Source organism: Podarcis filfolensis (genome assembly GCF_964270895.1).
Source record: "Podarcis filfolensis genome assembly, chromosome: 17".
In the NCBI taxonomy this organism is placed as follows: domain Eukaryota; kingdom Metazoa; phylum Chordata; class Lepidosauria; order Squamata; family Lacertidae; genus Podarcis; species Podarcis filfolensis.
This window is the reverse complement of record NC_139621.1, coordinates 2280199-2291750: the sequence shown is the minus strand read 5'-3', so window position 1 is coordinate 2291750 and position 11552 is coordinate 2280199. Positions and strand designations below refer to the sequence as shown.

The window sequence follows — 11552 nt, the reverse complement described above, 5'->3', positions numbered from 1 at the left end:
GGAGGTGGGACCCGCGGGTTTGGAGCAGGCCGGGCGCCGAGTCCTCGCGAGGTTTCCGCGCTCGCGTTCTGGTGGTGGCCGAGGGGCCTGGCGTGGTCCGGGCCTTGAGGTTCTGGCCGGGGCGGCGTTGGCCCGTGTCCCTGCCGGGCCCGGAGTTCCCTCGCGTCCCTGCCCCGCCGTCCGCCGCAGCCGACATGGGCTTTCTCAAGCTGATCGAGATCGAGAATTTCAAATCGTACAAGGGGCGGCAAATCATCGGGCCCTTCCGGCGCTTCACGGCCATCATCGGGCCCAACGGATCCGGTGCGGGGCGGGCGGGGAGGCGGCGGGGTCGGGGCTGGGGCGGCGCGCTTCCGTCCCGCGAGGGGAAGGCCGGGCGATTCGCCGTCCTGGGAGGGATGCCTCCGCCTCGGGGGCGCCAACTGGGTTCGCGCGTTTCTGTCAGCTGTGACGGACCGGTCTCTCGGATACACCGCTCTGAGAGAGTTTTTCACATTTGGGGCGAAATGTTGGGGGACGCTTTTTCGTTTGTCTGTTTGGAACCAGGGGTCGCCCGCTGACAGGCGCACCTGCAGACCCCCCCCCCCCCGTCATGCAGTTGCTGAGAAGACAAACCCGACCAACTGGGGTTTTTTCTTCAAAATAATGGTGCAGGTAGAGGGAAGGCATTGATGAGAAGCAACTTGATTGTGAAAGTTTGGGGTTTAAATAGCTGGAGGAGGCACCCTACTGCGGCAAAGGGTGGGGGAGAGGCACTCCCCCCAAATTGTGTGAAATTTGAGAAGGGACAGCGTTAAGCGGCAGGGCTGAGGACATTCTTAGTGGTGACATTTGACAGGAAAGGGGAGAGAGTGCTTATTTTTTTTTTAGAGAGGTTCAAATCATGGGGTGCCCATCCCAGATCAGAAGAGGCTTCAAAGCAAGAAATAAATTTGTATATGCTCAGAGGCAATCTTCACAGGTTACAGGGTTGTGGCACGGGCTACAATGGTTTTAGGGCCCAGGAAGTGAAAGCTCATATGACACCCTGAGGGAAAGCCATATGGCACTTTTGCTAAAATGCATCATGGTTTATTTTGTTGTCCTCCCTCCAGGCAAGTCAAACCTCATGGATGCCATCAGCTTTGTGCTTGGTGAGAAAACCAGCAATCTGAGAGTAAAGACGTTACGAGACCTGATCCATGGAGCCCCTGTAGGGAAGCCAGCTGCCAATCGGGCATTTGTCAGCATGGTTTACTCCGAAGATGGTGCTGAAGATCGTACCTTTGCAAGGGTCATAGTAGGTGAGCTTTGGGGGCAGGGTGAGGAAATGGTTGGGTGTGTGTCCTGCTGTAGTATTGGAGTCTCTGGTAAGCAGTGTTGCTGGGTGGCTTGAGCAAAGAAGACTGGGCTACTCTGAAAGGGGTCATGTGGGGGGAGGTCCTGAAGCGAGTCCCATTGTGTTCAGTGGGGCTTATTTCCTTGAAAGTGTGAATAATAGTGCAGCCTTTACATGCTTACATGAAAGTAAGCCCCTATAGAACTTATTTCTGAATCTCCTATCGGGCCTAAATCTGCTAGTGCATTCTTCCAAAGAAATCCCATCCTGCTTTTCACATTTACTTGTTTTCTGTGGATGTCTGTAATACATTCTTCCAACCCTATTATCTTCAGAATTGGGGAGTAGGGTGAGGAGCTTCTGGAACTTGCAAGTCTTGGGTTTCTAGTGTTGACTGAATGAGATGTCTGTTTTCTAGGAAGCTCATCAGAGTACAAAATAAACAATAAAGTGGTACAGCTGAGCGAATACAGTGAGGAGCTGGAGAAACTGGGCATTCTAATCAAAGCTAGGAACTTTCTAGTCTTCCAGGTAAGCCCTCCTCCCCCTTTATAATCTCCCCAAACAGACATGCTATAGTAGAACATACATTTATTGGCATTTTCCCACCCAGAGTCCACGTTGACAGCCAAACATGAGCAGACTTTCTCGTAACACTTCCACAGTTGCTGACACTTGAGCAAAGGTTCATTTAAGAACATAAGACCTGTAAGATCAGGTCAGTGGTCTAACTGACTCAGTGTCTTGTTCTCACAGTAGCCAATCAAATATCTTTGGGAAGCCCACAAGCAGGAATTAGGTGCAACAGTACACTTAATTGGGATTTCCAGCAACTGGTATTCAATGTTACACTACCTTCAGCAGGTAGTATACAGCCATCATGGCTAGTGGTTGTGCTTTGTGGGATATGGTATGGGCTCCACATGGATTCTGGGACGAGCTCATGTAATCCTACTAGGAGGAGAGAAGAGATGTGAGATTCAAGCTAATAGGATCCAGTGATGACTAAGCTTTAATTTAACAAATAATTATTTTAACAAACCTTTCTGCTGTGAGGAAGGGCTCTAGCTCTGCAGCGGAGCAGTACATACTTGTTGGTTTGTTAGTTACATTTATATACCACCTTTTCTCCAAGGAGCTCAAGGTGGCATACGTACTTCTCCTCCCCATTTTATTTTCACAACAGCAACTTACCTGTGAGGTAAGTTAGGCTGAGAGTGAGTAACAGGCCCTTGTCTCTCAGTGAACTTCATGGCTCCCAGGTTCTAGTTCAGCTCTCTAACCAAGAGGTTCCTGTTCAGTTCACAGCATCTCAAGGTATGACTGGGAAGGACTCCTGTTTGAAACCCTGGAGAGCCACTACTCTGCCCAAGGCTGCTTCTTATCTTCCTATATTCCTCCTTCTAATAGTGCTATTCTAGTGCTACCCTAAAGTACAAATGCAGACTCCATTGCCTCTAGCCTATTGTTTTGCCTCTAGCCTATTGAGCTGGGAAGCTGGCAGTAGTGTGGTTCTGAAAAGACAGATAAAAAAATCAGACCTACACAGGGTCTAGCTGTGCCACAGACTCCCACTGCTTGTGTCATTGGTGGCACCTGTGTCTTTGATTTGTCACATATTATTCAATCCATGCCAGAAGAATGGAGATGACTAGATAAGATGAATCCCTTGGCTTGTTCTGATGCTGCCTGTTTTCACTGCCCCAGGGTGCGGTGGAGTCTATTGCCATGAAGAACCCCAAGGAGCGCACAGCACTCTTTGAGGAGATCAGTCGCTCGGGGGAGCTGGCTCAGGAGTATGACAAGCGCAAGAAGGAGATGGTCAAGGCAGAAGAAGATACTCAGTTCAATTACCATCGGAAAAAGAACATTGCCGCAGAGCGTAAGGAGGCTAAACAGGAGAAAGAAGAGGTAAAAACTGAAAGCTGCCATTGGACTGTGCTTTCCTTATGGGTCCAGAATGTTGTCACACTATCCCTTGGCACTTCAGTCGTGGAAACAATTTATTTTTCTGCAGTTTGAGTGGAAATCCAATCTGTTTTCGACCACCTTTTCCACATCCTTATTCTTCCTTGTTTCATCTCCTCAGCCACCAACACTGCCCTCAACTTCTGCTGATTTTTTAAAAAAATCCAGTTCCAAAGAGCAAAATCACTCCTTCCACTCCTCAGTCCCCTGGGCTCATAAAATGTCATGGTCAAAGTGGGCCAGTTCTGGTTATGATAATATCAACACCATCTCTTTCCCCCTATCTGGGTGAAGCTGCTTATTGGTCCTCAGTTGGGTGGGAGTTGCCTCTTAGGTACTGTATTGCTGTGATTGGTGGCATAGTTTTGCCTTCCGTGTGTTCTGGCACCAGCACAACAGTTTTAAGTGTCTGGGATTTCCCCTTTCTAGCTCTAGGTGAGGTCTGGCATTTCTTTTGAGAATGGATAGGACCTGGCATGCCCTTCTTGCTATGTCTTCCTCTTTCTGTTATGAATCCTTAACCCTCAGTTCCCTGTTTTGTTATCTAAACAATTTTTTTGCCCATAAATATGACCTTATACTCACTTCCTTTTCCTGATTAAAATTCTAGTTTAAATAATAATAATTTTATTCTTTATACCCAGCCACTCTGAGGAATTGATCTTTTATTTTCAAGCATCTTCATTCTCCTCCCCTCCTTATTTTCTCTCCTTATCTCTTCTCTTTGTTTGCTGCCTCATTCTTTTTGTCCTTCTGTGACATTTTTTTCTACTTAAATATAAAATTGGCCTTACAGCTGTCTTCATCTTCCCCTCACCTCCTTTGGCTTCAGGGTGCCCTGCCTTATTACATTCATATTTTGCCCTCCTTGCTCTCCTTTTAAGTACTTTTTAAAAGTACAGTACTTCTGAATTCCTAGATTCCCTGAGAGGGACTGCGTTTAGTGGGACATAATCCCAGGTAAGTAAAGATAGGATTGCAGCCTAACAGTGCAATCCTAACTATGTCTGTTGAGAAGTAAGTCCTGTTGAATTCAATGAGGCTTACTGCCTGGTTAAGTAGAGATAAAATTGAAGCCCAAAAAGTGTGGTGATGTTGCTGTTAAGGTAAAGTGGGTTTAGTTTGAGACTCTGTTCAGTGCTTGGGATTAGAAGTCCTTTAGGCTTGCAGCATGCTTTGCCACAGCTCATGCCTTATGTTCTCCTTTTTTGGGAGACAGGCAGATCGGTACCAGCGCCTGAAAGACGAGGTTGTGCGAGCTCAAGTCCAGCTGCAACTCTTCAAGTTGTACCACAATGAAGCTGAAATAGAAAAACTGAACAAGGAGCTGGGCTCCAAAAACAAAGAGATTGATAAGGATAAGAAGCGGATGGACAAAGTGGAGGATGAGCTCAAGGACAAGAAGAAGGAGCTGGGCAAAGTGATGAGAGAGCAGCAGCAAATCGAGAAGGAGATCAAGTAAGCTGATAGGTTTTAGTATAGTGGGAAGTAAAGAATCAAATTTCAGAATTCTGGGATCTACTATAAAAGCAAAACCTGGAGATTTGGTTCTACCAACCCAGATCCAATCACCATGAGGTCTCCTGCATATACAGGATCTGTGTTAACACAAATCAGGTGTACCAAAAAACCCTAAAATTGTACCGGACAACTGGTCAATACTTGCTTAGTTAACAATATGGTTTTGCATGTGGGGACTTTGAGGCTAAGGCCAGGGCTAACTAATCCCAAATAAAATCTTTCCTTGATATCCCTGTCCTAAAGCAAATTGATTTAGAGTGTTGTCAAAATTTTTATGTACAACAATAGATAGAAAGAATATCTCAAGCAAGATAATTTTAGTGATACTACAATTAATCTACTCCAGAGATCTTCAGACAGTGTTTGGGGAGAAACTTAGGGCTTCCTTGGAAGCTTATCAGGAGCGCCTTGATAAGAAGAGCATTAATGCTGGACGCATTATCCCCGAATTATAGAACTGTTTTATCTACTTCTACAACAGGGGTGGAGAGACTGTGGCCTTCAGATGCTGCTGGACTTGAACTTTGATCACCCTTACCATTTGCTGTGCTTTCTTGGGCTGATGGGAGTTGTAGTCCAGGAACATCTGGAGGGCCACAAGTTTCCCCATCTTGACTTTATAGCATGCTGATCTAGAATGGGAGTTTGTCTTGGGCTTTCATGGAAACTGGGTATGCAATTGCCATACATAACAAAAGCATGGTGTTTTGCAGGGAAAAGGATTCTGAGCTGAACCAGAAGCGCCCACAGTACATCAAGGCCAAGGAAAATACGTCCCACAAGATAAAAAAGCTGGAAGCTGCCAAGAAGTCCTTGCAGAATGCCCAGAAGCAGTATAAAAAGTGCAAGGGTGATATGGATGAACTGGAGAAGGAGATGCTATCTGTGGAGAAGGCCCGGCAGGAGTTTGAGGAACGCATGGAAGAAGAGAGCCAGAGCCAAGGCCGGGACCTCACACTGGAGGAGAACCAGGTATGGTCAAGGGAGTAGCTGAGATGGGATCTGTGGCTCCAAACAGTGTTGGAAGGAGGAGACTGGTAGTTTGCCTTTCTTGGTGCAGAGAGTATTGATCTGATGTGTAGAGGTCTTTCCTATTCTAATTAATTCAAGAGGGTTCTGGAAGCTTCTCTGTGTGAAAGAAACTGGTGCAAGCTGGAAGTTTCTAGCTGACACATAAGTGTTTATTCTATTCATGATGTTTGGGTTATTCCTTCAGAGAAGCTGAGTACAGCTGGCTTAAACTGGTCCTGTTATCTCTTTCTGTCAAGGTCATGCTGCCTATAATCAGAGGCCAGAAGGAGCTTGGGTTTCACTTTCTATCTCTTTTCTTCTGGTCTGGTGTTCTGTATATAGTATGCTCAGTGTTAAGGTTTTAGTCTTATTATAAGTTATTATAAATTTACTGCAACTGGATTCTTTATAGACAGTGCCAACCCTGAATGTATTGGATTTGTGACCGTTATGCCCATTTGCCTTCAGTAGCAGTAAAGCTTTGCTGGATGAAGTATTAATTGCCTCTGATCTATTTTGGGGGAATCCTGCAACGTGTTTAAGTTTTTACTCTGCTAACTATATGTTGGAATCTGCTGTGGATCAATATGAGTGGTATTCATGTCAGAGACTTCATGTGACTTTGGAAGATAGAAGGAGTTACCTTATACTGAACTCCTGCCCTAAGCAATTTTTAAAATATTTATGCAATTTATGTTCCACCCTGCTATAGCAAAAAATACTCATGGTGTCTAAAATGCAATACAGTCAAATAACAAAACAAATTGTATCAGTAAGTTAGAAGTGATTTAAAAGCAGCAGTTTTTTTAAAAGCACAAGAAGTCATAGCTCCCACCCTCAATTCCTGCTGAAATAAAAATAGCATTTAAAGTAAGGTTACCAGACGTCCCCGTTTCCCAGATTTACAAATTAGTCCCGTGACAAAATCCATCTATTCAGTAGGAAGTTGAAAAGTGTCCCCGGATTCATTGAAAAAAATCTAGTAACCTTAATTTAAAGTGCACCTAAAAGAGGGCAATGAAGGGGCCAGGCATTCCTCTTGGGGGAAACTGAGAGAGAAAGTTCCCAGGTGGGTTTTTACAGGAAGAGGGGGTTCCATTTGAGAACGGACCTCCGGAATGAATTAAGTACTTAACCCGAGGTACCACTGTAAAAGGATCGTGGCCCAACTTACAATCCCGGGTAGCTGTTCTGGGGGAAGCTCTCTCAAAGGCAACCACCTCTGTGTCCTGGGCAACTGTCTCCAAAATGTTCCGCTCTCTTTGCTTCCTACTTTTATCAAACAGGTGAAGAAATACCACCGGCTGAAGGAAGAGGCCAGCAAGCGAGCAGCCACACTGGCCCAGGAGCTGGAGAAATTCAACCGTGACCAGAAGGCAGATCAGGACCGCCTTGATCTGGAGGAGAGGAAGAAAGTAGAAACTGAGGTGAGTTGTTTTCCCTGTTGGAGCAGGCCTTCCCCATTTCTCTCCTATTTCCAGGACTTGGCCTGCATTGCCACCCACTCAGGATGTGCATTGCCCCATCCTTTTAAGTAAAAACAGAAACTCACCTGCACCTAGAATAACTAGATTTTGTCCTGAATCCGCATGTTTATAACAGTTAGACAAACTGAGTGAAGTTGCTTAACTCCTCTCTTACTTTGCATTTATCTTTTACTGATCAGCTTAGGTTTGCTCTGCTTCTGTGTTATGTGCTGTCGCTTTTTTATGCACCCCCACATAATTGCACCTAGTCCCTCTCAAATTTTTGCATAAATGAGTTCTCCTACATTCCTTCCCATTCTCCCCATCACTTTTCCCGTCTTTTCCTTCCCTTCTCATCAGTCATCTCAGACTCCCCCACCCCCTGCCTTTTTGTCATCCCATCGCCAAAAGCCGTGTCAAAGAAGAGAGAGGACTTTAAGCACAAAATGTGTGAGGAGCCATAACAGCAGCTTGTATATAGATAGGCATCATATATTGCTTGAAACTGGTGACACTGTATTCCTGATTCCACAAGGCTTTATACAGCTGGATCTGATCCAGTTCCGTAGTACAGATCAAACTGGCCTTGAGCCTTTGGAAGGAGCCAGTAGTGGAAAAGGGTGCACAAGCTAGGGCTGGGCGATAAATCGATGAATTGTCCAAAACCGGTTTCAAGTCCATATTGTGATATCAGTTTCATAGTTTTTCACCTGGAAGTATATTGCGAATCATGGGGTGGGTGGGTGCTATGCAAAAATTACAATGTGGGAAAAACCATGAAGCCACCAAGGCTTCTCTTGATTCCTGCATCCTGTTAACTGCTGGCTCAGCTCTCTTCTGCCTCCTGCAGGGGGCAGTGAATCGCAAGAGCAGGCGCCGGCAAAAAATCACAATGTGAGAAAAACCGTGAAGCCAGCCAATGCCTCTGCGTAGCTCCATCCTTATTTCAGGCATCATGATATCGGTATTTCATTTTATTTCACTTTTTATTTGAATACCAGCTTTCTATATTGCTCTACACAAGGCAGTTTACAGCAACAAAATATACAACAAAGAATACACACCTTATAATACCGTATTTTTCGCCCTATAGGACGCACTTTTTCCCCTCCAAAAATGAAGGGGAAATGTGTGTGCGTCCTATGGGGCGAATGCAGGCTTTCGCTGAAGCCTGGTGTGCACCGACCCCTCTCGCTCTCCAGGCTTCAGGATGCTATCCGCAAGCCGTGGGAGAGCTTCGCGCAGCCCTTCCACAGCTTGCAGAGAGCTGCCTGTGCTGGGGTCAGGGGAAGCTCGGGCTCCCCCCCCCCCCCAGCCCCGCGCCTGGGGGGGGAAAATAATTTTTTTTCTTTATTTCCCCCCCCCCAAAAAAAACCTAGGTGCGCCCTATGGGCTGGTGCGCCCTATGGGCCGAAAAATACGGTAATCTGATCCAATACAAAAAGTTATAATAAAACATAACTTTAAAATGGAACAACTTACATCCAAAAAGTAAAATTCAATCCATTAGATTGTAATCTATTAGTAAAAGTAAATAATAGTAAATTAATCTATTAGAATAGTACACAATAAAATTAACTCTCAAAACATCATATCATGATGTTTAGCTGGTGATATATCACAATGTTGAAAACCAAATATTGTCCAGCCCTGATGTAAGTGCAGCCCTCTCCAAGATGGCAGCAGCAAGGCCAGCTCCACTGGGTTCTCCCATCTCCCACAAGCACCATTCTCCGTCCTGCCTTCCTTCAGGGAGAAGCCCTGGCTTTCTTCATGTGCTCCAGTGGCAGAAGGGGGAGTGGACCCAATGTCAGCCACTGACTGACTGAGTCCGGCAGCAAGAGAGTCAGTGGCACAGCCGTCTCTTAGACTGTTGGGCAGTGGAACCAGCCAAAGCAGGCAGTGCCTACAAAGTGAATGGTTTGCACAGGAATGGCTGGGAGACAGATACAAGGTGAAATGTATTGATTGTTGTGCTGCGAGAGGGAGGAAAGAGAACTGTTATTCCAGTTGGTGATGGGCAGGGAAGTTCAGCCTGTGGACTGCATCACCCTGCAGAGAGAGGGGTGGGATAATAATCATAGAGTTGGAAGGGACCCCAAGGGTACTCTAGTCCAATCCCCTTCACTTCATCCATGATAATAGCCATCCAGCCTCAGCTTAAAAACCTCCAAGGAAGGAGAGTCCACAACCTCCCCAGGGAGACCATTCCACTGTTGAGCAGCTCTTGCTGTCCGAAAGTTCCAGATTGTCAATATCCTTCTTAAATTGTGGCGCCCAGAACTGGACACAGTATTCCAGGTACGGTCTGATCAAGGCAGAATAGAGCGGGACCATTACCACATTTACTCGAGTCTAATGTGCCATCGAATCTAATGCACACCTCAGTTGGCAGAACCTTGAAATAAAAAAAAAGTATTTGCTGGCGAATGTAATGCACATAGACAAGAGGTGCACTCTTTACAACAGACAAGCTGAAAGTTTTGAGGTGCTGCAGGCCTGGCAGGGGAGAGGAGCCAAGCGAGGTGGCAGGGCTGTGCAGATGACAGGGAGCTGTCCTCCCCTCCTCCTCCTCCTCCACCTGCAGTAGCTTCTTGAGGGGGGCACAGCTGTGCGCCCCTCAATGGAGCAGTTTAAAGGACCCCACACCTTGCCTCTGGCTCGCACTAGCCAGTGGCTAGGTGCAAGGTCCTTTAAATTGCTCCATTGAGGGGTGCACAGCTGAACACTCCTCAATGGAGGGATGGGATGGAGCCCGCATCCTGATGCCGGCTAGCGCAAGCTGGCAGCAAAGTGCGTTTTTACTCAAGTCTAATGCACCATCGAATTCAATGTGCATCCAATTTTTCACAGCCTAATTTGGCAAAAAAAAGGTGCACTTAAGACTCAAGTAAATACGGTACTTCCATTGTTCTGGACACTAGGCTTCTCTTGAGGTAGCCTAGAATAGCATTAGTTTTTTTTGCTGCTGCATCACACTGTTGACTCATGTTAAGATTATGGTCCACCAAGACTCCAAGATCCTTTTCACATGTACTTCTGGCAAGCCAAGTGTCCCCCATCTCCAGGTAAAGGAGTTTGAATAGCTTACTCCATGACAGTGTGGGAAACCTCCAGCCCACAGGCCAATCTCGGGCCATTTCCCCCAAATTACACCCACTCAGCCATCAATTGACATCATGGTGATGTCAGCTGATGGGCAGGGAGACATGATTTATTCCTGTCTTGGCTGCATGCCCTGTTCCTGGCAGGGAACAGGATTGTGCAGTCAAGGCAGTAGGGTTTAATCTCCATGAGATCAAATCCTGCTCAAAAGCCCCTTTTGAAGCAGCTCATGTTGTTCTCCCGCGGGCAAGTGGCAGCAGCAGTGGGAAAGAAAACACTTCACCACCAGCCAACTGCCTGCTTGCAGGAAAATCACATGAGCTGCTGAAAGCAGTGCTTTTGGAACCCAGTGCTAAGCAGGATTGTTCTCTCTTCATGTGAGCTGACGCTAGATGATGTATCAATATATCACCCAGGACTGGTATGAGGGGCAGACTGTGATGGCGGCTTCACTCGGTATATTGCATGTGAAGCCACTGCTGCTCCTGAGTCCCTCTGCCCTTAGTGAAAAACAAGCTTTAGCTGGGTGCTGGAGGTAGAGGGACTCAGGAGTGGCGACAGTTTCACCACCGATATACCACTGAGTGAAGCCGCCATTGCACTCTGCCTGCATACTTCATCGGTGAGGTGCAATACAGCTTGTTCCTCCCTCTGCTTGTTTAAACTGCTTGGCTGAGGAGCCTTCTGTTGCTGTTTTACGGAGCCCCTGACCTTCCCCTGGCTGACACAAGTTAGCAGCGGGGTGGGAGCTCCTTTAAAGTGCTCCTGCTCCCCAGCTGAGGGAGCCCCAATCCTTCTCATGCTGATGGGAATTTGGACGACACCAGGTCAGGGAAGACTGCTGTCAGAAGATCTTCTGAACTCTCTTAGGAATTAATTGGTTGAGCAAGTTCCCAGGAAAGAGGTATGTCAGGTCTTGGGGGACTTTTTACCCTCCAGCTGTTGTTGAACTACAACTCTCATCACCATTTTTTGTTGGGGCTGATGCAGTTCTGGAGGGCCAAAAGTTCTCCACACCTGCTGTAAGGGAAGCTTGAAGGTTTGTATTTCCTGCTTCCATGAAACAAGTGGATTCCAGAGACGTACAGCCTTTCCATACCCAAGATCAATCTTTCACCCTTACTTGGAATGCAGGATATGCTTTTTATGTTTTTATGTTTTCC

At 46.5% G+C, this 11552-nt stretch overlaps 1 protein-coding gene across 2 annotated transcripts in view; it reads left to right on the top strand.

Moving 5' to 3' along the window:
- The first annotated feature begins 11 nt into the window (after nt 1–11).
- SMC1A (structural maintenance of chromosomes 1A) overlaps nt 12–11552 on the top strand; it is a 33622-nt gene continuing 22081 nt past the window's right edge. Inside the window, exons 1-7 of one of the 2 annotated variants that reach the window (XM_083592102.1) lie at nt 12–303; nt 1095–1283; nt 1737–1849; nt 3026–3229; nt 4506–4744; nt 5521–5779; nt 7105–7245. In XM_083592102.1, the coding sequence (XP_083448228.1) occupies nt 195–303; nt 1095–1283; nt 1737–1849; nt 3026–3229; nt 4506–4744; nt 5521–5779; nt 7105–7245 (1254 nt within the window). In that variant the 5' untranslated portion in view covers nt 12–194. The remainder of the gene's footprint in view (nt 304–1094; nt 1284–1736; nt 1850–3025; nt 3230–4505; nt 4745–5520; nt 5780–7104; nt 7246–11552) is intronic. The other variant, XR_014542870.1, reaches the window with a different exon arrangement.